We start from the raw sequence: 27160 nt of genomic DNA, 5'->3' as shown, positions 1-27160 counted from the left end.
AAGACATTCATTAAACATTAATTTCTTATGTTTTTAATTTTTTATGAATTATTAATGAGTTTTTTAGTTACACTTCTTGCTGTTCATTACGAGAAAATACGCAATTTTTTTGCGTGAAACGGCGACCAATAGTGCGAAGATACATTCATTAGCGCATACATACGAACATCTGCGCATAAATCAGATTCAATAACCATTTCTTTACATTTTAATCAACGTTCAATAACACTTTTGGGCATTCATATGCGTCATTCGGCATACAAAAGAGAAAAATATACTTTCATTAACGTCAACATCAAAGTCATTAACACCATTTAAAATTCAATAGGGACAACAGACAAACATTAAAGTGCAAACACTATTCATTAACATTTTTATGACACTGTTTGTAATTCAATAGGATTCCTGGACAACCTTAGGATGGATAAAACAAACATTAATGCGCTAGTACAATCAATTGAGCGTTCTTCACATGTAATACACAAAAATCGATTTTCAATTAAACAATAGAAATTCATTCAAATAAATATGGCCTGAATTCTTACGGTACCTGGTTTAAAGAACCACATTGTACTGCGCCAATTTGCGTTTGTCGACGATTGTGGCTATACATTCACCAGAATTAATAGGCTGTAATACACCTGCACAGAGATCACAATCTGTGTTAATCTCAACATTTCAACCGAACGTACAATCCACTGTTTCTCCCGGCACAGGAACAACAGTTTTCACAAGGCCTCTGTATTTTAGTTAACTTTTACCGAATTGTTTCACACCGTTAATAGTTAGAACGCAACAGTCTATATGACTTTTTCATTGCACAAGGATATATCCTACAGCCTTGATATGCTTGTCACCATTGTCTGGAGACCAAGTAGCCTCGTTTCCGCAAGAGTTGGTATCACCAGGATCTCCTCCAGTACCAAACCCAATTCTAGAGTCACAGGAATTGCAGTTGTTTTGTTCATTACCAATGATACCTATTCTGGCTTTGGAAAGGCCACTGCATTGACTGTTGAACCCTTCCTTGTTACACTGGGCCTGCAGGGAGGCTTCAGGACCAATCAGAAACTTCCACGTGGCACGACCCAGTGAAGTGGCGCGAAATTGTCCGTCAGCAATCAAAGAGTACAGGGAACTGGCGTTCTTGTTGATTACAATGAAATTTAACTGCTGACCGATCTTCATGCCGAGGCAGATCTTGGAAAAGGATGTGTTCCAGTAGGAGGGCAGTTTAGTCTCTTGGGAGTCAAAACCGGTCTTCCCTCCATCAAGGTTAAAGGTTTCTTTGTTGTTCCAGAGGGCGGCATTGTAATGAAAAGTTCGCTGTAAAAGAAAATCACTTAAAGGATAAAGCATATATTAAGCTTGATTGAGAGCATTAGTTTTTTATCGATATGATAGAGATACTGCACTTAAACAATTACAGAAGATTCAAGGTAAAGATGGTAAGTTCCCGAGGAAAACTTCTGCAACAGCTATCTGTGGGAGCTCTATCAACCGATGAAAACGAACGCCCACAATTTAAAAGAACTACCGGCAATCAACTGTGCTGTGCAATTCCATAGTCTCCCTCTAACTATGAGAATTTTTAAAACCCATGAACAATGAGGACATGTTTAGCCGACCTAATTTTGCATGCTGTTATCAGTCGGACCGGGACTGCGACACAAAAGAAGAACAAGATGGCCTTCATTGATTAACATCAGAAACTCATAAGGGGTTGAAACGTGTAACTCGCGTTCAATGCTCGTGGATATTCATTTTGACCATATTTGGAAACCTTAGTGACGGATATCCATTTTCAACAAAATGGCTGCTGCGCGATCACCATGCAGATGTTTTAAGACAAGAGTTCTGCATTTCAAGGTTAAAAATATACAGTTAAAAGACAAAAAAATGGAAAGAGAAAGTTCAAAAGACTGCTCAGCTTTCTTTTTGTGGAGGAAGGGAAGCTTTTCATCAAGAAATCGTCCTTCGAGGAATTCAACCTTGTTTTCTTCACCGCGGAGCCCATGGTCTGTTTTGAAATGCAAACAAGTCAGCGAAGTTTTTGCAGAATTTTCAGGTACATTTTGCACTCTATGGCCAAGACAATTACGTTTTTGAAAGGGAATTTATTCATTTTTAAATGTTTCATAGACGTTTTATAAATTTTTCTCTTCGGCGCTAAAGAAAAATTACAAAATGTGCCCTGATTTGAGATGGATTTCGTGTTGAATTTTGCCATGTGCTTAGCCAATGTCTTTTGCGTGAACGGATCCACGATCCAGATAGTGTTTTCCGAATTGTTTTAGAGGATTAACTTTTTGGACTTTGAATAAAAATTTTCAAGAAACGGCTTCTCTGTCTATTGTTTTGAGTTTGTTCATTCATAAAGTTATCGCAAAACACGATCGTGACTACAACATCTAAGTTTAATTTAAGCTTTTAAAATGCTTCTCACATTCATTACAAGTATCACTTTTTGCGAAGATGTCAGGTTCAGGTTTTGGACACTTTTCGATACGCAGCTAATGAATTTTATTCGAAAATATTTTCCACTGTTTTTTCTAGACTTTTAACATAAGAATTTCAAAAGCCTATTTGCAGTATAAGTTTACTGTGCAGAGGGTCAACGAGGCATCGTTTTTTGAAGTGACAACTTCAAGAAGTTGCGAGGCCGTCAATGGCCATAATGTGACGTTTGGCCCGGGTGGTAAGGCAATAATATCCTGCTCAGTGTTTCGGTAATATTCCTGGTTTCAACCTTTGAAAGCTTTCTCGGCTTTCAGGAGTTTTTCCCCCGTTTGTCGGCCATTTTTTTAAGCGAGCGCGGGAACCTGAAGGAAAATTACGTCACGTTGTTTACGAAATTTGATTGGTCAGTTATCTCTTCTTCTCGTTCCAAATATGGTACTTTCGAACATGAATAATCACGAGCATCGGACAAAGCAAACATATGAGAGTTACACGTTTCAACCCCTTATGGGTTTCTGTTAACATCAAGTTAACATATTACCTCATAGCGGAGCTCTCGGGCGCACGAGGCGCGCGCAGCGGAACAACACGGGTAGGAGAATTTCCAAGAAATTTCGGTTCTGCCAAAATCGTACATACGTACGTCCCCTCAATCTTAGCGGATGTGAAATGTCTAACTTACTAGCTTTATACAAAATGTGTTTGACTCGATATTGGACATCAGGGTTATGATCAACTGACAGCTGTCAAAATAGGGTATTCGCTGACCAGTGTCACATTACTGTATCGCAGGCTCAGGTGTATAACTTATTGTTGTGACGTGTTTTTTTTAAGTTTTCCGCTGACCAGCTATGGTATCAAAGTGATCGCAGGCTCAGAAAACTTTACTTCAGAAAGATATCTCTTAAAAGTTTCCACGAGAGCTTCGCTTTTCGCCTCTGCTAAATCCATATATTACCTTTGTATGTTACACACCTTGTTGCCATCTATCTTCATGACCGGTGTCCATCCCCCATCTCCACATCCAAAATCTCCCATGTGACAAAGAATTTGAGTAGGATTTGAATTGAAGATAATTGTTACCACCTGGCTTTGGCTCGATCTACACAAAGAGACATTTTGGATACCAAATCAGTCTACATTATAATGACTTCTTTGTTGGTCCCTAACATAGAGAGCAATGATGATCCATTCTTCTTGTAACTAAATCTAAGATTTGGAAGGAATTCCGACGAGAAATGTACCATGTTTTGCCCGAAATTCTATCAAAAACTGATGATAACCTTAAGCAAATCACCCGAGCAATAAATAATAAATCAATAAGTCTAGCGCTTTTGTGAGGTTTATGTTCCAATTGTAATTTTGTTAACTGAACTTATCAAATGTAACTTGTCAGTTCGGGAATTGTAAGTATTCGGCTAAGTGTTTTTCCAATAACACTCCTTGCTTCAACTTCGTTCTCAAGACCTAAGGAAAAGAACTAATAAGAATTAGCCATCCAAACTTCATGTGCCTGGAAACGAGTTTGGCGTGGCCAATCCCCCCAGTTAATGTTTTTAAATTTTGTAATGGGAGTCATTCTGCTGAAAATAAATTGTAAATGAATGTTGAAAAAAACGTTGATCGTGTTACCTACTTTTCTGGGTCAAAATGGTAGAAGTCTTGACACGACTTGACGGCTGAAAAAAAAGTTGCAGTAAACTTCTGGTACACCAGAGACACTCATTGACTAATCAAGTCATTACTCCTTGTTGGAGTCAATACAGTTGTCTTATCTCACTGAGTTGTAGGTGAGACGCGCGAGATACTAAATGACCACGCGCGTGGCCGAAGGCGATGAAATGATGCGAGAAGATCTCCCGATTCAGGTCGGGCATGCTGTTCGAATTTGAAAGGCAGTTTGTCTGTACTTTACACGTAGTCTCCCGCATCTCCTCTGCAGATGCTCCCGCTGATGGGTATTCCAGTACAAAAAAAAGCAATGATTAAACAATATATAGTAAACGTGTGATGGACCATTTTTCCCTCTCCCCAAACCTTCGCACGACCACAAATAGGACTTTGCGGAGGAGAGAGATCCCTCTCACGTTCGCGGCTACATTTCCACAGAACGCATTTTGCAATGAGCACGCAAGCTCGAGTTTCTGTTAAATGTATTAGAAGACAATTTCAGTTTATCCTTTTTGTCACACGACTTGGCGGATGATCGGCCGAATTGGCGATTTTTGTTGGTTTCGAGTGTCTCATTTCAGAAAATTCATCTTCCCCCACCCCCGGTTTTTATAAAAGCCATCAGTTATCTTTTCTTACCTATTTCGCAAGATAATCCAATAAAACCGCCTCTGCAACTGCAGAAAAAAAGTGTGATGGTTGAAGCTTGACACACACGTACCTCCATTGCGGCACGGCGACGAAACACAAGAGGTCTGAAATAGTAAGTATCTCGAAATATCATCCACAAATTTTCTACAAAACATATTATTTAGGGTACTGGGAGTGAATTTACATAAGCTACCTTCAAGAAGGAACTTAAATGATGGGAGGTCTTGTTTCTTTTATACTTCTCGGGGTTGCTGTACTTTTCAGAGGACAATAACTCGCACCAAATCTTTTCGTCGAATGCAAATTCTGTGGCGGCCAGATTAACAGACAGGCATGAAGGATTTCTCAAGCATTTAAGGTTGCAAGCGTGGATGCCGTAGACAGTGAATGTTTCAAGTCTAGGAACATTTAAATAATGATAATCGTCGTGTGTGAAAACATCTTGGCGAAACTGGGAATCAAAGCCTGTAGAAAGAGCAATAATTAAAGTTTCGACAAAATGCAGAGCATCAAGAACAACGCGTTTAAGATAATTATATTAACAAAGCAAGAACCTTTAACGCGGAAAAGGTTTTAGATCTAAAAAGAAAAACAGAAAAGGTAATATCAATGTTTTTGTGAAGCTTAATAAACTAAAAATCAAAACAAGATTTTCCATTTAATCCATGATGGTAATTTTAATGTTTAGCAAAGCCGGAGAAAACAACAGCCTCAAAAGATGGTGTTTCTGACATTTTCTCATTTTAACTTGAATGAGTAATACAACAAAATAAAAACGGAACATTTTAGGCGGCAGGAAAGTGCGTGGATGGAAACCCAAATTTGCAAGTGATATACTTCCAAAGCAAAATCCTCTAGGAGCGGTTTATTAGATAAAATATTATCTGTGAATCAAATTCGGTTTCTATGTATCATTTATATATCAACTGAAAATAAAACGGTATTTTTGTCCTTAATTTGTTTCTTCTCATAGTCCTTTAGCTTCGTTGTAGAATCCAATATTAGACAGTTTTGTTCGCAGCATACACAGAATACATTAGGAAGTGAGAAATTATTGTCATTAGCTTTAATTCTGAGTCTATAAAAAGATGGTTGAAAAAAACAGTAGCGAGGGAAGATAAAGAAGCAAAACTGACCTTGTGTATAAGCTGTCTCAGGGATTATTACTGAAAGCAAAACTTTTAAAAGGAGAAACCAGCGGAATAATGAAGAATACATGGCCGGCGATTAACGGTTACAGTTTTAATTATATGACATTTATTAGTGCAAGACTCTGCTGGAGAGCGGTTTGTTTGTAAATGTTAGAAACATTTTTTTGTCAACACCAGCCAAAGGTTGCTAAACGAACCTTCGTCAGTTTCACCAACCTTAAAAATCATTTTTTCCTAACCAAGCAAAACCTTGCTGTGTTCGCAAAATCCAGAACGGAAAAAATGAATATGCCTTTAGTGGTCATTTTGATATCATTACCAAAAAAATTCTCAATCTTAAAATTCAGAGTATGTTCTTTCTTCCGCCGGTTTCCGGCTTGAAAAAAAGCATAAGCTCAAGCTCGGAAATACTCTGCCTGAGGCGAAGAAAAATCAAGGTCAAATTGATCAGTTACTTCTTAAAAGGTGTTTGGCTGTTTGGGTGTTTAGAAGTTTGTTCATGATGGACTTGCAATCCAGAGGATCCCAGTTCAACTTTCCCTCTGACCGCTAGATGGATTCTTGTTGTCGGTAGTCCCTAGTTCAAATCCTTGATCACGCTTGTACAAATAGCCAAACCGGTTTGCCTTCGGCCAGTTTAGTCTAGCTGGGATTTTTAACCCTGTTATGTTTAGTTGAGTTATTATACATTGTACTCACTATCTATTTTCCCATTGGCCAAGAGCCTACAGTTACTTTTGGAAATCAACGCAACCTACAGATTAGTTAGTTATCTGCTAGCGGAAAACTAACTAATCAGTAGATTGGGCGCGCAATGCATGATTTCCAATGGTTAATAGAATTAAGCATGATAGCGAGTCTAAGAAGACACAAATAAAGAATATGAATAAACATGTTTTCATATGTTTATTCATTTTCTTTGTTTGTGTCCTCCAAGACTCGCCATCATGCTTAATTTTAATATATCGAAAGTGGCCAATTGGTTGTAAGGGAATTGCACGTGGCGAAACGGCAGTTAACGACTTGATGCTTAATTATAATGTCATCTATTCTAACTTAAAAACGGGATTTGGAAAAGCGACGAAAACAGGACGAGATGCGGGATTTTCGTAAACAAGATGCTGGATCAGGATCCCCCCACCCTCCCCCCTTCCTTACAGATCCTGATTACTGTACACACTGTACAAAAACGTGAAACTAGAGAACTATCATTAACAGCTCAGACAACGACGCCCAGGTCGCTACGTCGTGTATCATTATTTTTGTTTACCGCTTAGAGTCTATTATTTTTGTAGTTAGAATCCAAAGGTTGTGAAGTGGTGCTACAAACACGAGCTCATTATTAAGAAAGCGCCATGTCCCTTTTCTTTTCTGAAATCTTAGTACCTCTTCCTGTTTCCTTATTATTAGTCTGCAGAATAGTGCTACTTTTTCGCGTTTATCGGGCGAGGAGCATGAAACACGCGCGTGTCTGGCGCTCCTCGCTCGCCTCACGCTTTTCCTCCCTCGATGTCTTGTAGGCATGCATGTAACCACTTCTCGGCCGGTTAGAAGCCGCGGGAGGCCCGGTTTCAAATCCAGGGCCCAGTTGTTCAAAGGCCGATTAGCGCTTAACCCGGGGTTAAATTTAACCCGGGTTTCTTTTTCTTGTGTTCAGAAGCATTTTCTCGGATAATTTTCTCTGTTATTTTTAGAGCTTCCAATCATAAACTTGTAGACAAAAGGAATTAAAACTGAAATGCTTTTTAAGCTTTCAAATCTGAATTCAAATCTCGCACTAACCCTAGGTTATTTTAACCCAGCTTTGAACAACTCGGCCCAGGACGAAACACTAACGGGCTTTTTAAAATACTGGCAAGATAATACTGGCCATGTATAATGTCATGACTTAGTTTAGATGATAACATTATTTGGCGGTGTCATAAAGTCGTTTGCCTCGTCTCATTGATTCTCACCCTCTCTCATTCTTTCATTTATTTTAAAATTCGAAAGTGAGGTTAAACAACCTACATTGCTGTTCGAACAGTGCAGGGGGGGGACGGGAATTGCGACTGCCTCTTTTATCACTTTCAACACATCACACATCAGTCTCCGCAGCGGGTTGTCTGCGTGTAACAACTGTCTCAGTCCTAAAGTGCCTCCCTCAGACCGGTTGGTGGCCTTAAATCTGATTCAGTCTTTTGTGGAACCAACGTCCTTGTTTCTCCAGCTTTATAAAATGAAATTAGCCACAGCAGGCGAAATGGCATTAATGGTCACCGATAGAATAAAAAGTAAACATATTCCGTTGGTGATTGATGCGATTGAATATAATTATGCGAATTGAATATAATTATCTTCAACTCTCGCGTATCTGCAAGTACAGAGACCAGGCTTCTGTATTTAATTATTAATAACATTGACTTCTATTTTTAAATACTATATATTTCTATGTTTGGCACTTCAACCCGGCCCTGGATATATCATGTGCTTCTGAAAACAAAATTAAAACCAGGTAACATTTCTGGGATCACATATAGGTTTTGTCGGATGCATAATTCTCTTGAAATCAAACATTATTTTACGAAAGATTTTTTTAAATCTTTCCTAAAAATGGTTGACACGCAAATGAAAAGACACTCGAAAGTTAATGAATGATTCATAACTAAAAGCATTCATTGAAGTGTCAGTTATTGTGTTTCAGTCAAAAATACAATTATGAGTGCAATACTTAGGACAGATAAAACAAGATTGCCGTTGCCGATCTGCCATCCTCGTTCTCCTCCACCTTGAAAAGACCTCACGACGATGTGCAACACCGCTGACATTAAGTACGTTGTGTAAAACCACTGACAATTTATTGGAAACAGCCCGCCAAAAATATCCTAACTCGAAAATCCAACTCGAAATCCAACTCGAAATCCTAACTCGCAAATAGGCAACTTCAAACGTGAACAATATGAGTTAAAATGACTCGGGATGAACTAATAATAGTTCATGTCAACAAATACAGCCACTTAGCAGATTAACAGACAAGCATAAAGGATTTCTGGATCATTTTACGTTTCTGGGAAACCGCCCTCCTACCCCTCTCCTAAGCCAACAATTTGCCCTAAGTAAGAAGTGAGTGTTAATGTTGGCTTAGGGGAGGGGTAGGTGGGCAGTCTCAAGCATTTAAAGAGGCTATGTCACGGCTGTCTAGTTTGTTTTGTTTATAATGCATGCGCAAGTTGCGCGTCCTTCAGTTCATTAACCATCATGAGAAATAACCTGTGAATGGTAAATTAAGGCCTCTTGTCAAACAACTGTCTCCCAAGCATTATATCGATCGTTACAATCAACAAAAATGACTTTTGAAAAACTGTTAGGTTAACGGGTCAGATTAAGAAACCACAACTTTAATCCGTTTCAGTCTTTTTTAAGATTCACTTTCCGTGCTTTGTTTTGTATTTGCTGTCTCATTTATACCTTCTTCTATTGAACTTTTTGAGCGGTTATTTTAATGTTTCATTCAATTTGGTGGCAGTTCTCTCTGTCTGAATTTTGATAAATTTCATGATACAGCTCCTTAAAGATTGCAGGTAAGGCTGTCGTAGACATTGAATATCTTGAAAGACATTGAATGTCTTAAACAAGTCAGGGAAGATTTAGATAATGATAATCTTCTTACGTTAAAACGTCTTGGCGAAACCCGGAGTCAAAGCCTGTAGAAAGGACAATTAAAAAATCATGAAAATGAGGAGAGCATTTTACCGTAAAAGATCTAACAGACGCCCACTCTCAAATGCGTTTTTTTAATTTGTATCAGCCGCCCCTCTCTGATAGACAATTACTCCAAAATACTAGGAATAAGCAAAAAGGGGCAAAATCATTCAATTTATTCAGTTCCTTGCTTTATTAACAAGGGTCTGCGCATTGCATTTTGCTCATTCTGTGTTAAATTAAGGGTAAGGATTTACTAACGATGATAACACCATAACCCGAAGTGAGGATTCTGACATCGATGTAAAGATTCGAAAGAGCGCCTGATATCGATCGCTATATGGATACCCTAGACGTAAAATTGATGGACACAAAAATTCAGCTATTTTTAAACTCTCTTGATATTTTCGCCGAAAGCATCTTTGAAAATTTTGTTGAGCTTGCAACTTTTATGACAATAAACGCCTCCTTTGAGTCTCCTGTCTATACGCCCCCACGTGGGTCCGGGCGTCCGGGCGTCTAATGGATCAGATAGAACCTTGACTGCGCAAAATATTTTAGATCACAAAAGAGTGCAGTCAATAAGATTTAGCAAAGAAAACTCATTATTAAACCGAGATTGTGTTTCGGATTTTCCAAATTCACTCTTGAATGGAAAATAAAGTAGCAATAGAACCCAAAAAATAACACGACATTTTAGGTGGCAGAAAAGTACGTGGATGAAAACCATTCACACAACCGCATCCTATCCTTCCCAAGGGACTTCCAAAGCAAAATCACTCTAGGAATTTCTTAGCTAAAATATTATCTCGTGCATCAAATTCGGTTTCCAAGTATCATTTGAGTGCGTGGTTCAAACTCCAATTCAGTCTCCTCTGAAACCGATTGATCACAATTTGAGAAAGATCATCCAAATTTGAAAACTTTCCAAACCCACTGTATGACTAATTTAAGCCTATGAGTACATTTCAATTCCCTGAATTTCTATTTTTCCATGTTAACACTGACCGTTTCTAATAACCGATACACAAGACGGTCCTTATTTCATATATTTTTATTACTACAGTAGTTTGGAATTTGTAAACTCTTCAAGGACGCTTATTTTAAAGAACTTGGAAAAGAGGCCATGTATAAAAGCTAATACCCGCATCACTAACTTCGTCCTTTTCAAATACTGATCTAAAAACAAGAACAATAACAAAAAAATAAAAGTAAAACCTGAACACTCACATACAATCTCAAAATGAGATAGTTTTGTTAGCGCGTACTAACTTTGAGGAGTAACTGAGAGAAACACAGCCAACGATTTTTATCTTGGTTTCCCAGTGTATCCTTTGTTTCTAACAGAAAGGGTTATATGCTTCAGTTTAATGTATAATGGTTACATATTTTTTTTTGTTTATCCTCAAAACAACAAACAGGATCTAGAGTAAGCTAGCTTTTGCTTGGCGCCAAGGGAGTAAATTAGCCTAGATCAGTTTCTTTTCACTGCACCAAAATATATCCCATTGCCTTAATATGCTTCTCGCCATTATCTGAAGTGTTTGTAGCCTCGTTACCACAAGAGTTGGTATTATTAGGCTTTCCACCAGTGCCAAATCCAATTCTAGAGTTGCAAGAGGCGCAATGCCATTGTCGGTTACCAATGATACCGATTCTTGCTTTGGAATGACTAGGACTATCACCAACAGCATTAAATCCTTCCTTGTTACAGTTGAGCTGCAAGGAGGCTTCAGAACCAATCAGTGACTTCCACGTGTCAAGACCCAGTGAGGTGTCGCGGTATTCCCCATCAGCGATCAGAGAGTACAAGGAGTTCACCTGCTTGTTGATGACAATAAACCTGATCTGTTGGCCGATCTTCATACCGAGGCAGATCTTGGAGAAGGAAGTGTTCCAGTAGGAGGGCAGTTTAGTCTCTTGTGAGTCAAACCCAGTCTTCCCTCCGTCAAGGTTAAAGGTTTCTTTGTTTCTCCAGAGAGTGGAATTGTAGTGAAATGTTTGCTATGGTAGAAAGAAGGAAGAAATAGGAAAAATGTCCTTGAAAAAGAAAAGTTCAAATTAAGGTTTCTTTTTTCTTCTAAAGACAACATCCTTTCCGGAAAAGAAAAAAAAGGAATTTGCAATGAAAGATCCATTACAGTGAAAAGAAGATCTACAACGTCCTTGTTTCTCCAGCTTTATAAAATGAAATTAGCCACAGCAGGCGAAATGGCGTTAATGGTCACCGATAGAAAAAAAAGTAAACGAATACTGCACTCTTTAATCATTGATGCGATTGAAAAATGCCGAATTGAATATAATTATCTTTAACTCTCACGTATTCGCAAGTACAGAAAGCAGGCTTCAGAGTGCGTTTTGATGAAAACCTTCACATCGTCTGACAGGAAGGGCGGATGACCTCTGCTACTGACCGAGATATTCCAGAAACTTAAAGGTGTTCTTAATACTTAAATCTGTCGGGTCCAAGGACTTAGCATGAACCAACGAGAAGAAAAGTTAGAGCTCCGAAGGCGCCTCAAACTTGGAGGACTGGGGTTATGCTCCCCCAGAAAATTTTGCAATTTTACGTCATAAGTATGGAATTTCTGTCGCTGAGCTGCAGACGTTCCTCCTGATGAAACCTCCCTAGCGACGAGGAGCAAGGAGAAAGGGCTGTATTCGCAGGCTAGGATAATTGAAAATTACCGCTGACAGCGGCAAACCTGCATGTATTTAATTATTAATAACACATTTTTTTCCACTCTCGTCGCAAAACTAAGGGAAAACGTACACAAATGTCTTACCTTGTTGCCGTCCATCTTCATGACCGGTGTCCATCCTCCATCTCCGCATCCAAAATTTCCAAAGTGACAGAGAACTGAAACTAGTTTGGAGTCAAGGAGGAGAGTGACCAACTGAGTCACGTTCAACCTGTACAAAATGAAATCTCATTTTAATTTTTCCAGCTCCCAACTGTCGGAGAGAGAAAAATGGAATGTAACTTAACTGGTTGTAAAAAAAAAAGGTTCGCTCTTTCTTACAAAAATAAATGAATGGAATTCAGTACAGTCTCATTCCAATCTAAATTTCCAAAAGGGATGGAATGGGATAGGAAAGGAGTACCTTTTCTGCAAAAAATGACAGGCGTAAAAGGTAAGGAGTTGGACCCAGGGCTGAGCTTCCCGGTATAAAACTTTATTGAGGACCTCCCGGGGGAGTTTACGGTAATTATTATATGACAGTTTTAGACTAGGGACACAGAAAAGTGTTCGTTTTCCATGTTAACCAGGTTAACTTATGAGCATTGAAATATCTGAACTTTTTGTCGGTACACAGGTGTTCGTATTAAGAGAAAGGGAGGCGTTCAGCTGCATTTTATCAACAACTTTTTTTGGTGGAGGGCTTTCAGTGCAGGATGGTGGTGTTCATAGTTTATGGTTTCTATTATCTGAACAGTACCAATCATTTGCTTTAAAAATTTAACAGTTTTTACGAGTTATGTCTCTAATAACTTTAAGTTTCGAAGGTGGAGAACAAAGGCTGAAATAGAATCCATCAGCCAAGATACAAATTCTAACAATTAAGTGCGATCGACATTCTCTGCAACACAAGTTGTATTTCGTTTTTGAGGCTTGACGAGTGATTTTTTTGGCTGTTTTTGCGGCTCATAAACAAAGTACTGACGCACTCCGAATGATCGCCGGGACTTAAACTGATCTATCCTCATCAATCAAATTACTATGCATAGGTTTACTCACTTTTCTGTGAGCTGATTATAAACGTCTTGGCATGACTTGGCAACTGAAAAAAAAAGAAGTAGATAACGTAATTATTCAATCAGTAAAAAAAGGAAATAAAACCTATTTTTTAAAGAAAATGCAAATTTTGAAACACATGGCTGTCAAAACTTGGTCCCCATGGTAACATCAATGTTGACGTACACGTTACAACGCCTTGAAAATGTTCCCAGATAAATTTTAGGTAAACCCGCTAAGTTTGGTTGTCCTATCTTGAACGGGGGCCCCGGTCGGAATATCAATTACCTTCTTCGCAAAATTCTCCATAAAATCCTTCTTTGCAACGGCAGTCAAACGAGTGATACTTGTAGTTCGCTACACAGGTGCCTCCGTTTTGGCAAGGTGAGGACATACATGGAGTCTGAAATAATTTAAAAAAAGGTCGATGTCAAATGCCATATAATTAAGGTAATTTTGTTTTGCGTAAAAGTGTTGATTGCAGAAAAAAATGAGAAAGTGACATTCGACTGAATAACCCCGACTTGTTATCGTGCAGTAGTCACTTTTATGTCGATTCGTATTCGTGACAGGTTATTAAAAATCACATACTTGGATATCAAAATATATATCTTACTTTAATAAACAATATGCAAAGATTTTTCCCCACCTTGATGGAAAAGTGATGAAAACTCTCGTTCCTTTTATACTCCTCAGGATTGCTGTACTTTTCTGAGGATAACAACTCACACCGCAACTTTCCATCTGCTCCTTTGTAAGCTGCCAGGTTGAAGGACAAACAGGAAGGATTGCCGAGGCATTCAAAGGTGCAGTCAAGGCTGTCATACACTGTGAATGTTCCAACTTTAGGAACGTTTAAATAATGGTACTCTTCCTTTATAAAGACATCTTGACGAAGGCTGTGATGATACATGGTGGTGAATTCTGAAGAATCATTAATAAGAAAGAATGGTTTTGAAATTTACCTTTTTAGAATGCATGGATCGTGCATATAAGAATTCTCTTAATTTACGGAGTTCCTGACTTTAAGAATGGCTTTAAAAATTGAACGCGTTATGTGGACTGAAATTCAAAAACCTTAGCTGAAAGTAAAGCGTAGAGGTCAGGAGAAGAAAAATAGGAATTATCATCTTCATGAAATTAGAGATTTTTCTGGCAGTCCTCTACTGTTATTTATTTGACTTTTAATGTCATGCGTAAAACTGGGACCATTATGGCTCTTGGTCCTTAAGAATTAAACTCCAGGAAATTTACAGGGTACATCAGCGTTTAACAAATTGACCGAAACTAAAATAAAGTATCGCGATAAAAACTCAACTTTAATTAAACGCGATAGAGTTTAAAAGAACGCAAAACTAATATTCGTTTTTGTCCTAGTTATTTAAGCTCCCTCCCCAGCACAACTTTAGGGACTGTCATACATTTCTCTAACATGCTGGCCTCAATTTTCAGCGATTTTTAAAGTAATTAACCAAGCGAAACAGAAAAAGAGCCATGTTAGTTAGTGACAAAATACTATCCGCGGGTGTTGTTTTACATCCATATCGTTATAATGAGGAAAACTTGTTTTCCTCCATCTTCCCTGAACTGTCGTCTTCATAGATTTCCCTCTAACTTATACAAAGTAAAAAGGTTACTTCCATGAAATTTCACTCGACTATCAATAAAGCGAGGAAAAACCAACCTTCCAGTTGAGCAAAGACTGCATTGGGTATCGCAGAAAACAACGGAAGGAGCTGGAAGAAGGATAAAGAGAACATCTCAGATTGGTGAAACTGTTCACGGTTGGCAAACTTTGTAAAATCAGTGGATGAACTTGACAAACACTGCCAAAAACAGTGTTTTGTAAAGTGATAGCCGTTCTAGAAACCATTAGTTTTTTATTCAAAATTAAATGTTTGTTATTCATGACTTTCTTTGTCTAATACGTCGCTTCAATGTGACAGGACCAATTAATGACAAGTCTTGAAACCTCAACCGATGCACTTCATACGCCAACGTATTGGTTACTACGATTAAGGCTCTGGAAAACATAACACATTTTTATAAAAACAAGACAAAAAAACGTCCCCTGGGTATTGCCCCCTTAAAGGAGACGTTACCAAAATTGATGATTTTTTTTAGCTCAAAGCCTCTTTGGCTTTATATCAAACTACTTCTTCTTTAATAAGTTTATATTAATTAACATGTCTCGAGCGTCAACTTACGAGTCTATTTTCCTTTAGTTAACTGTTGACATACAACATAAAAAAGCATAAAACTGAGACGCGCTCAACAAATTATTTTTAGGATGATTTGGGGTGGAGGGAAAGTTATATTTTCAGAAAAGACAATGTTTAGCCTTTTCATAAATGCCTTCTTTCTACCATCAATGACGTCACCGATCTGGATAAAAGCGCCAATCAGCAGCCATTGCAAAATCGTTTTCTGTGCGTCCAAAAATCTAATTACAACTTACTATTACTTTTCTTTCAAACAGAATTTACATCGAATCCTCTATATTCCTTTTGAAAAGCGAAAAAATGATAAGATTCCGTTAGCTTTAAGAAAGTTCTTGAAAATGTTATTTCAACGCTAGGGAGTGCTTAATGGATTTTTCGACCGATATGGTTAAAATTTAATTATGCTTTATTACTCTTTATAAACAGTATCTTTTTGACGACTTGCCAAGTAAGAAGAATATACTGTTCAATAAGTCTTTAGAGACTACGTGGGTTTTTTCGATCATTAACACTGTTATGTTTAGTTTAAAGTCTTGAATATTTAAGTATGTTCTCGGCATCAATAAAAAGGGAACCTTTCTATGACAACTTGCTAAATAAGGAAAATCAACTGAGTGTCCTAAAAACAGTGCCAAAAACAGTGTTTTGTAAAGTGATAGCCGTTCTAAAAACCATCAGTTTTTTTATACAATATGAAATGTTTGTTATTTATGACTTTCTTTGTCTGTTATGTCGCTTTAGTACTCTGGCAGGACCAATTAATGACAAGTCTTGAAGCCTCAAGCAATGCACTGTATACGCCAACGTATTGGTTACTACGATTAACAATCTCTGGGGCAAACTTCGTAAAATCGGTGGATGAACTTGACAAACACTGCCAAAAGCAGTGTCTTGTAAAGTGATAGCCGTTCTAAAAACCTTCAGTTTTTTAAGCAATATTAAATGTTTGTGTTTATGACTTTCTTTTTATGGTACCCCGCTTCAGTATGGCAGGGCCAATTAATGACAAGTCTTGAAACCTTAACTAATGCACTTTATACCCCAACGTATTGGTTACTACGATCAAGGCTCTGGAAAAAATAACACATTGTTATAGAAACAAGACAAAAAAAAAGTCGCCTGGGTATTGCCCCCTTAAAGGAGACGTTACCAAAATAAATAATCTTTTTTTTAGCTCCAAGACTCTTTGGCGTTAGAAAATATCTTTACAGTTTTCTGCACTGCAATTAAATATGGTTGTATATCAGACTGCTTCTTCCTTACAAGGGAATATTAATTAAAATTGCCTTGACTGTCAACTTACAGGTGTATTTCTCTTTAGTGAACTGTGAACATACAACATAAAAACAATGAAACTAATGAGAACTTAACAAATGTTTTTAGGGTGATTTGGGGTAGAAGGAGGGTTTTATTTTCAGAAAAGAATTCATGTTTAGTGAGTCATAAATGCCTTATTCTCCGGTCTTAATAAAAGCGCCAATCAGCAGCAGCCATAACAAAATCGTTTTCTGTGCGTCCAAAAATCTACCTACAACCATTGCTTTTCTTTTCAAAAAGAATTTATATCGAATCCTCTATATTCCTTTTGAAAAGGGAAAAAATGGTAGGTTCCCTTTAGCTTTACTTAAAAGTTCTTGAAAATGTTATTTTCAATGCTCGGGAGTGCTTAATGGGTTTTTCGACCAATATACTTAAAACTTATATTATGCTTTAATTATTAGTCTTTAAAAACAGTAGCTTTTTGACGACTTGCCAAACAAGAAGAATATATGACTGTTCAATAAGGTTTTAGAGACTATGTGGGTTTTTTGGATCATTAGTATTGTTAAGTTATGTCTAGTTTATACAGTCTTAAATATTTATTTAAGTACGTCTGTTGCATCAATAAAAAGGGAACCCCCCCCAATAAGGAGAATCAGCTGTCTATTAATTAAAACTAAATAAAGTTTTTGGGACTTCGATGCAATTGAACCCTTCAGAATTGAATGAAACGCAAGACCAAATTCTTATCGGGATCAGTGCTTATACGTGGTTATTGTGTGCAATGTAGTTATGTCCATCTGACTGTTCGCCTATTCAGTATTCACGCATTAGTAAAAGGAATCACCTGCTGTGGAATCGGTCCGTGGCAAGAACCCAACTTTAATTACTTCACCACCTAAAACAATGGGATGGGTGGTTCAGGTTAGTTCAAATTTCAAACTTAAGTTTGTTAGCAAACGTTCTAAAAATGATTCAAAGAAAAATGTTGGTGAGTTTTTTGAGACCTGAAAATAGCGCTGTGTTCAAATCGAATTTTTTTTCTACAGATTCTCCTAGTTATATGTGGTTTCAATGAAAAAAATTCTTTTTTAGGTTATGAGCACTTTCTTTCAAGTAAGTTGAATCAAGAAATGTCCTTTTTTGCAATATCAGTCCTACCCATCATGGTTTAAGTCATCTGCCGGTGAGTTGTTTGCTGTTTTAGGTACCAGCTGGCGTAACAACTAAAAGCTTGCCTAGTAAGGGAGGGGTGGGGTGGTTACTTTTGTAGGTGAATCAGAGAAACTCCCTTTTAGTTCCTATTTCAAGAAAAGGAATCACTGACAACAAACAATGCTCTTAATTCAACGGTTTTATTCACAGTTGCTGAGGTACAATTTTCCTGTCGATGCGGTGAGAAGGGAAGATAGAATGCTGTATTCGCGGGCAAAAATACAAAGAAACAGTAATGCGTGACAAAAATTGAGTGTAAGCACTTCACCGATGACCACACAGTGTTCATCAACCATAGCAATAGTTAAAAAAACCGCACATTTGCCTTACATCAAGTAGGCGATTATTTGCTCGGGGGATTTCTTGAGGAGAGAGGAGGGCGTCTGCCAAGTCATAATTTCATTTTTTTCATTTCATTTTATTCGTTTCTTTAAACCTAGGCAAACGATAATACAAAATTAGATTTACATGTACGGTGAAAAAGCAAGTGACATATAAAATTTACAAACAAAGAAAACGCACAAGACAAAATTACAGCACTTCAATTAAATCACATTGTAGATAGGAAAGAGAGGAGAGCGGCACGTCAATAAAAACTAACATTGTGTCCCTTAAAGTTACGTACAACAAAAACCTTGTAGTTCTTAATAACAAAGTAAAGGAAAAATGTAAAATAGCTCAGTGAATTGTTAAAGAGATGGTGTTTCATTAGTATTGAGCAAGGTAACAGCTAAAACTGCTTTTCTAAAAAACTTTTTAGATGGTTATAAATGTCTCTGATTAATTGCGGAATGCTATTTCAAAAGAATCTTCCAATAACGCTGGGGCAGAATCTCCTGAGATTAGTTCGAAATGGGGGTATGACTATTTGATTAGATGATGTACTTCGGCGGTATTGTAATTATGTAGCTCAGATACTATTGAAACAGCTATATTAGGAAACTTTTCATGGTGGAAATAATTATAAAAAAGCATACAATGTGTTTAGCTTTACAATATCAAGAAATTTCAAAAGGCTCAGGGATACCGTTAGTATGGAGTTATTGATTCCATTAAAAAAAACATCATTTATAATACGAACCGCTTCGTTTTGTAATTTTACGATTTGAGACAGCAGTGGAGCATAAAAAAATTATTTCCCCGTAGTGTACAAGCATAAGTAAGGTAATGATATATAAGAGAATACAGTGAAAACCCGCTTATAAGAACTTAGAATTTTCGAGGTCAGGCTGAACAGGTTCTTATATTTTTGGGTAGTTTTTCACAATTCAGGCGATAAGGTTCTTAATAGATATTTTTAATTTGCAGAGGTTGTCGTAGTGTAACCATTGGCAGAAATATATAGATATTTTAGATCTTAAATCGTCTATATTGCACCGTAGCTTTACGGAAAACGTCTTTCTCGTGAAAAGCTAAACAAATGTACATAGTCAAGGAAAACATAATTATACACAATAACTGTTTGTCAGAAGTTTCCCACTATTAAAATCCAGAATTCTTTGACCATCAAATTGGAGCCCCAGTGATTTTTTGTATAAGAACTAACAGTTTCTTTAATTGCCAGGCTGGACAGGTTCTAGTATTTTTGACTATTTGAATGCCAGATTTCAGCCTGTAGGTTCTTAAATCAACAGGTTCTTATATGCGGGTTTTTACTGTAATACTGAACTGATAAGTGCTGCTTTTTGAGACATAATGCTTTAATTTAACCATTATATTTATATTTTTTGAGACATTATTACTGACAGGAAAACATTAAAAAGGAGAATCCCGGGAAATAATGAAGACCAAATAAAGCTATAGTTTTAATTATGTCTCCAGTGAAGGAGCTCGGGCTCGTTTCCCGAACAGCGACTGACAATCAAGCCACAGTTTGAACCCAAGAGTCATTTGAGCATGATTGTCCGCCGGGTGATCGTAGTCCCGTTGTTAACAATGACTGACGTTTCGACAATTTGTGTGGAAGTCATCTTCAGAGTCATCTTCAGAATTTACCAAAAACAGCAAGTGCCCCTCCCCAGCAATTGCTCCCCTGGAGCATGCTCCGGGAGCAAAATCCCTCGGTTGTATCGGCTTTTACACATCAAACATCGGTCTTCAAAGATTGTCTGCGGGCAGCAACCGTTTGCAACCGCAAAGTGTCCCGGCCAATTTTTTCCTCACCCCCATCCCCTCTGGATCACAATTTAAGAAAGATGATACCCGTCTAAAAACTTTTCCAACCCAGTTAGAGACTAATTTATGCCAATGCGTCCATTTCAGACCCCTGAAATTAAATATTTACAGAAGCCTATGATAGGCTCGACCTGATATTCACACGTTAACACTGACCCGAGTTTCTAAATACCAGCACAGGACGTTTTTTATTTTATCTTTTTTATTATAATTATTACTTTGGATTTTGCAAGCTCTCCAAGGTCACTTATTTAAAAGAGCTTGACAAACAGACCACGGAGGAAAGCTAATACTCGCATCACCAACTTCGTCCTCTTAAATGCTGATCTAAGTAAAACAACAATAATGAAAAAGAAAACAAGTAAAAACTGAAAACTCACCTCCAATCTCAAAATAAGACAGTTTTGTTAGCGGGTAGAGCAATAGCGAGACTGGATTACAGTAGCTAATAACTTTATTTTAATCTTAGTTTCTCAGTGTGTCTTTTACTTCTTATGTATAATGGTTAACTTTAATTCAATCTAGACGTAGTCTATTGTTTATCCACAGAAAACGAAGAGAGAAGAAGAGTTTCGTTAAGCTACACTTTCGTCTGGCGCCAAAAGTAAATTAGCCCCGAAGATCAGGTTCTTTTTACTGCACCAAAATATATCCCATTGCCTTGATATGCTTCTCGCCATTATCTGGCCCCAACACACTAGCCTCGTTTCCGCATGTGTTGTTATTAGCACGATATCCTCCAGTACCAAACCCAATTCTAGACTCACAGGTTCTGCAATCGCTGTAGTTGTCACCAACGATACCGATCCTGGCTTTGGAAGAACGAGAATCTTTACAAACAGCATTGAAACCTTCCTTGTTACAGTTGAGCTGCAAGGAGGCCTCAGAACCAATCAGTGACTTCCACGTGTCAAGACCCAGTGAGGTCCTGCGGTACTTCCTATCAGCGATCAGAGAGTACAAGGAGTTCGCTTGCTTGTTGATAACAATAAACTTGATCTGCTGGCCGATCTTCATACCAAGGCAGATCTTGGAGAAGGATGTGTTCCAGTAGGAGGGAAGTTTGGTCTCCTGTGAGTCAAACCCAGTCTTCCCTCCGTCAAGGTTGAAGGTTTCTTTGTTGCTCCAAAAGGCGTCATGGTAGTGAAATGTTTGCTGTGGTAAAAAGGAGGAAGAAATAGAAAAATTGTCCTTTAAAAAGAAAAGTTCAAAGGTTTCTTTTTTTCTTCTAAAGACTACATCCTTCCCGGAGAAGCAAAAAAAAAACGAATTTGCAATGGAAGATCAATTACAATGAAAAGAAAATCTACATCGTCGTTGTTTCTCCAGCTTTATAAAATGAAATTAGCCACAGCAGGCGTAGTCTGCTACACAGCCGTTATTAGTGTTAGTGGGGAGGAGCGTTGCGTGACGACACTAATAACGGCTACGTAGCAGACTACAGCAGGCGATATGGCGTTAATTGTCACCGATAGAATAAAAAGTAAACAAATACTGCACTCCGTAATCATTAGTCGGTGGTTGATGCGATTGAAAAATGCCGAATTGAATATAATTATCTTTAACTCTCGCGTATCTGCAAGTACAGACACCAGGCTTCCGTGTTTTGATGAAAACCTTCACATCGTCTAACAGAAAGGGCAGGTGACCTCTGCTACTGACCGAGATATTCCAGCAGCTTAAAGGTGTTCTTAATACTCAAATCTTTCAGATCCAGGGACTTAGCATGTACCAACGAGAAGAAAAGTTAGAGCGCCGAAGGCGCTTCAAACTTGGAGGACTGGGGTTATACTGCCCCAGAAAATTTTGCAATTTTACGTCATAAGTATGGAATTTCTGTCGCTGAGGTGCAGACGTTACTCCTGGCGGAACGTCCCTAGCGACGAGGAGCAAGGAGAAACGGCTGTATTCGCAGGCTAGCCTAAGGATAGTTGAAAATTACCGCTGACAGAGGCAAACCTGTATTTAATTATTAATAACACTTTTTTTTCCACTCCTGTCGCCAAACTAAAGGAAAACGTACACAAATGTCTTACCTTGTTGCCGTCCATCTTCATGACCGGTGTCCATCCTCCATCTCCGCATCCAAAATTTCCAAAGTGACAGAGAACTGAAACTAGTTTGGAGTCAAGGAGGAGAGTGACCAACTGAGTCACGTTCAACCTGTACAAAATGAAATCTCATTAATTTTTCCAGCTCTAACCGTCGGAGAGAAAAAAATGGAATGTACCTTAACTGGTTGTAAAAAAAAAAGGTTCGCTTTTTCTTGCAAAAATAAATGAATGGAATTCAGTACAGTCTCAGTCAAATGTAAATTTCTCAGGTTCCCCATTATGTTAGTACTACACGATGTACTTTGGACTCAGGTATAATTTCACCTCAAGCACAGGTTGATATTTATTTTTGCATTATAATACCAAGCTGTGCTGCTCTTCACCTAACTTTAATAAAGTGTATTTGAATAAAGTGTTCTGTAGGAATTAAATTTGGACATCGAAGATGGCTAAACAGCGTCGCAGATGTTCAGAAGGAAGGGGAAAGGGGCGACCGAAAAGCCGCGAAAATGGAGCGCATGATGTTTTCTCATCTGACGTCAAAGTACCCCTATTTTACCCGTGAGCTACCTGTAAGACTTGGATTGGTTGTCTTTGACAACTACTCAGAACATGTTACACAGATATTTAGTAGTTTTGCATGTGTATTGATGCTCACATATTTTCTCTAACCCGTTTAATAGGAACAACGGTTAAGACGGAAAACGGGCACTTTTCTGTGTTCCCAAGTCAGAAAATCTCATGCCGTCAGCCCCGCTTTATGGTCACTGGTGACCACTAGCTACCTTACTGTCCACTGCCTATTTCCTTGTCACAATCACGTACTAATTGCATACAATGAACCTTTTTCAAATAATTACAGATTTCTGTGGGTTAATACGATTTTGTTACTAAAAAAAAGAAACTCCAATTAAAATAGCGTGACGAGTTTGATTTTGATAAGGCAGTCTTTCTTCCCATTGACCCTTGTATGGTCTGAGCTCATTTTAAAATGCCTGTAACAAGCCACTCCACCCCTCAACCGCCAAAAGGGATGGAATGGTATACGAAAGGAGTACCTTTTCTGTCAAACATGATATGTGGAAAGGTAAGGACATGGACGCCGGGGCAGGGATTATCCCCGTAAAAATTTGTTGAGTACCCCCTGGGGATAAAATGCCTGCAACAAGCCACTTGAACCTTTAACCATTAGAGACGAATGCAATGGTGTACGAAAGGAGTACCTTTTCTGCAAAAATGACGGGCGTAAAACGCAAGGAGTTAGGCCCAGGGATAAGCTTCCCCTATAAAACTTTATTGAGGACCTCCCGGGGGAGTTTACGATAGTTATTATATGACAGTTTGGGACTCGGGACACAAGAAAAGTGTTCGTTTTCCATATTAACCAGGTTTACTTATGAGCACTGAAATATCTGAACTTTTTTCGGTACAAACGAACCATTCGTTTTATACGGGTGTTCGTATTAAGCGAAACGGCGGGGTTCCACCGCATGTCATCAACAACTTTTTTTGCTGGAGGGCCTTCAGTGCAGGATGGTGGTGTTCACAGATTATGGTTTTTATTATCCGAACAGTACCAATCATTTGTTTTAAAAATTCAACAGTTTTTACGAGTTTAGGTCTCTAATAACCGTAAGTTTCCAGAGTGGAGAACAAAGGCTGAAATAGAATCCATCAGCCACGATACGAATTCTAACATGTACAATTAATTAAGTGATATCGACTTTCTCTGCAACACAATTGTATTCCGTTTTTGAGGCCTGACGGCTGATTTTTGGCTTTTAAACACAGTACTGACGCACTCCGAATGATCGCCCGGACTTTAAGTGATCTATCCTCATCAATTAAATTACTATGCATAGGATCACTCACTTTTCTGTGAGCTGATTATAAACGTCTTGGCATGAGAACTTGGCAACTGAAAAAAAGAAGTAGATAACGTAATAATTTAATCAGTAAAAAAAAGAAATGAATTAAACCTATTTTTTAGAGAAAAAGCAAATTCTGAAAAATATGGCTGTCAAAACTCGGTTGCCATGGTAACATCAATGTTGACGTACACGTCACAAGGCCTTTAAAATGTTCCCAGATAAATTTTAGGTAAAGCCGCTAAGTTTGGTTGTCCTAACTTGAACGGGGGCCCCGGTCTGAATATCAATTACCTTCTTCGCAAAATTCTCCATAGAACCCTTCTTTGCAACGGCAGTCGAACGAGTGATACTTATAGTTCGCTACACAGGTGCCTCCGTTCTGACAAGGTGATGACATACATGGAGTCTGAAATAATTTATAAAAAGGTTGATGTCAAATGCCATATAATTAAGGTAATTTTGTTTTGGGTAAAAGTGTTGATAGCAGAAGTAAGAAAAAAAAAGGAGAAAGTGACATTCGATTGAATAACCCCGACTTTTTATCGTGCAGTAGTCACTTTTACGTCGATTAGTGTTCGTGACAGGTTTTCAAAAGTCGCATAGACTGGGATATCAAAAAATGTCTTACTTTAATAAACTCTATGCAAAGATTTTACCCCACCTTGATGGAAAAGTGATGAAAACTCTCGTTCCTTTTATATTCCTCAGGACTGCTGTACTTTTCTGAGGATAACAACTCACACCGCAACTTTCCATCTGCTCCTTTGTAAGCTGCCAGGTTGAAGGACAAACAGGAAGGATTGCCGAGGCATTCAAAGGTGCAGTCAAGGCTGTCATACACTGTAAACGTTCCAACTTCAGAAACTTTCAAATAATGGTACTCGTCCTTTATAAAAACATGCTGACGAAGACTGTGATGATACATGGTGGTAAATTCTGAAGAGAAAGAATGAAAGGTTTAATTTACGTTTTTAGAATGCATGGGTCGTGCATATTAGAAATCTCTTAATTTAGGGAGTTCCTGGCTTTAAGAATGGCTTTTAAAGTGGAACGCATTAAGTGAGCTGAAACTCAAAACGGTAGCTAAAGTAAAGCCTAGAGGTCAGGGAAAGAAAAATAGGGAATTATTTTCTGATGGAATTAAGACTTTTCTGGCAGTTCTGATTTGATATTTATGACTTTTAACAGTCCGGGCCACTACCAGATCTGGATATATGATGACGTCACCCACATTTGCAAAATGGCGCCCTCGCCGAGAAACACTGGGGAAGGCCACTTCCAGGCTCTTTGCTGCGCCTATAAGTGGAAGGGAATAAGCGCTCCGCAGTCAGAAGACTCGCATTTATAGAAAAACACCAAGCTGGAGTCTACTGAGTCACAATGCATTTCTCCATATTTGATGCAGCTTCAGTTGAAGCTGCACTTAATTCTTATAATTTAGTATCTGTGAATCACTATCCGTGATAATTTAACATCCTGCAAAGAAAACTCACAGCGTGATACAACACTGCAAAAAAAAAACAACAACATTTTTATTTACATTCACGGACTAACAAAAATCGCTTAGTTATTCAGATCCAGAAGGCACTTTGGAGAAAATTAAAACCCTTATTCAGCCGTAATAAAATGCTTTACGCTTCAAAAACTGAGGTCACAGAAAATGCTCTTGCATTAGAGGGAAAATCCTTCAGACCAGATACAAAAACCACAGTAAATTGATGTGTGTGCCATGACCTCTCAGTATGCAACAAGCGGCTAAAATCTCAGTGAAAATGTACAATCTTCCAGATCATAATCTACCCAGCAGAGGAAAAAAACTTAATTGAAACGAGCAGCATTTTGGCATGAGTTAAAATTCTTGTAGGCCTACCACCCCACTTTAATGCTATTAGAACACGATAAAGTCCACCTGGCCCCAGTTGTTCAAACGTTGGATAGCGCTATCCACCGGATAAATCACTATCCAGCGGATAGCGTAATTGGTTTCCCTAATACTTATCCGCTGGATAGTGATTTATCCGGTGGATAGCGCTATCCAACGTTTGAACAACTGGGGCCTGGTGAATGGTATTTTAATAGCGGGGCTCCCGCGCGCGCGAAGCGCGCGTGGGACAGAGCCCCATACTGATGGAATATGGTCAACCTCTTTTCGTTTGGTTGTCACGTGATTGACCGAGCGTACGTACGTACGTACGTACATACGTACGTACGTACGCGCCTACAGATTGTACGGGTGGGGTAGGGGAGACTATCAAAAGGAAGGGAGGGGTGTCTCAGGTGTGTCTTGGCAAGTCCACATCTTTAATATAGGATTTTAAGACATTCACAATATGGTCAATTGACAGCTGTCAAAACAGGATAGCCACTGACCAGTATCCCATGACCATATCGCGGGCTCATGTGTCAACTCCTCGAGGTGACGTGATTTGTTTGGAAGCTGTCCGCTGACCAGTTAATTGTTTTACTAGATCGCGAACAATCTTCAATCTCATACTTTTACTAGTTAAACTGTTGTTAAACTGATAATGCACACATATTGGACATCAATGATTTGATCAATTGACAGCTGTCAAAACAGGGTACCCGCTGACCAGTATCACTTGGCTGTATCGCGGGCTCAGGTGTCGACCCTTCGACGTCAAGTATTTTTTTGAAGTTATCCGCTGACAAGTTACTAGTTTTCAAGTGATCGCAGGCTCAAGTTCAAGTTTGTTCTAAATTCATATGAAATATGTTGTGTTTATGTGCTACACAATTAAAATTTTGATTGCAAACTGACCTCGGACGCGAAAATTCAGCCAGCTGTTACAGGCAGGGAAGACAGTTGCTTTTGACTTTTCTCATCATGGTCACGCGTTGGTCACGCTCTGCGTCCAATTTTTATGCTCTGATTGGTCAAAATTTGACAGGTGAGTTCATGCGGAAAATTTATGCAGCATCTTGAATCTTGTTTACTTTGACAGCTGAAGCTGACAGAGTTTTGTGTCAACTTGTGATGTTTTTAAGTGTCTT

The 27160-nt window shown here is 38.4% G+C and overlaps 3 protein-coding genes and 1 pseudogene across 3 annotated transcripts in view; all 4 read right to left on the bottom strand.

Moving 5' to 3' along the window:
- Positions 1 to 27160, bottom strand: part of LOC140943093 (uncharacterized) — a 155732-nt gene that overhangs the window by 108582 nt on the left and 19990 nt on the right. The gene's annotated exons all lie outside the window — the stretch shown is intronic.
- On the bottom strand, positions 814 to 6161 carry LOC140943345 (uncharacterized; annotated as a pseudogene).
- Positions 11100 to 15155, bottom strand: LOC140943088 (uncharacterized). The gene is made up of 6 exons (XM_073392146.1): positions 15036 to 15155; positions 14001 to 14275; positions 13640 to 13754; positions 13355 to 13397; positions 12401 to 12527; positions 11100 to 11618 (listed from the first exon to the last, which is right to left on the bottom strand). Exons 1-6 carry the CDS (start codon positions 15109 to 15111, stop codon positions 11100 to 11102), a joined length of 1155 nt encoding a protein of 384 aa, XP_073248247.1. The 5' UTR covers positions 15112 to 15155.
- LOC140943344 (uncharacterized) lies at positions 20842 to 25073 on the bottom strand. The gene is made up of 5 exons (XM_073392426.1): positions 24810 to 25073; positions 24440 to 24554; positions 24150 to 24195; positions 22260 to 22386; positions 20842 to 21378 (listed from the first exon to the last, which is right to left on the bottom strand). Exons 1-5 carry the CDS (start codon positions 25071 to 25073, stop codon positions 20857 to 20859), a joined length of 1074 nt encoding a protein of 357 aa, XP_073248527.1. The 3' UTR covers positions 20842 to 20856.

The sequence above is a fragment of the Porites lutea genome, chromosome 7 (genome assembly GCF_958299795.1).
Source record: "Porites lutea chromosome 7, jaPorLute2.1, whole genome shotgun sequence".
Classification (NCBI taxonomy): Eukaryota; Metazoa; Cnidaria; class Anthozoa; order Scleractinia; family Poritidae; genus Porites; species Porites lutea.
Note: the sequence above shows the minus strand (reverse complement) of the source record. Positions and strands in the feature narration are given on the sequence as shown.

Bases quoted from the DNA above. Each gene is read 5' to 3' on its own strand.
- LOC140943088 (XM_073392146.1), bottom strand. From the start codon at position 15,111: ATGTTCTCTTTATCCTTCTTCCAGCTCCTTCCGTTGTTTTCTGCGATA. The intron at 12,528-13,354 runs GTGAGTAAACCT...CATTTTGTACAG, and splicing joins TATAATCAGCTCACAGAAAA to GTTGAACGTGACTCAGTTGG. The intron at 11,619-12,400 runs GTAAGACATTTG...TTTCTACCATAG, and splicing joins TGAAGATGGACGGCAACAAG to CAAACATTTCACTACAATTC.
- LOC140943344 (XM_073392426.1), bottom strand. From the start codon at position 25,073: ATGTATCATCACAGTCTTCGTCAGCATGTTTTTATAAAGGACGAGTAC. The intron at 24,196-24,439 runs GTAATTGATATT...TCTTTTTTTCAG, and splicing joins TGGAGAATTTTGCGAAGAAG to TTGCCAAGTTCTCATGCCAA. The intron at 22,387-24,149 runs GTGAGTGATCCT...CATTTTGTACAG, and splicing joins TATAATCAGCTCACAGAAAA to GTTGAACGTGACTCAGTTGG.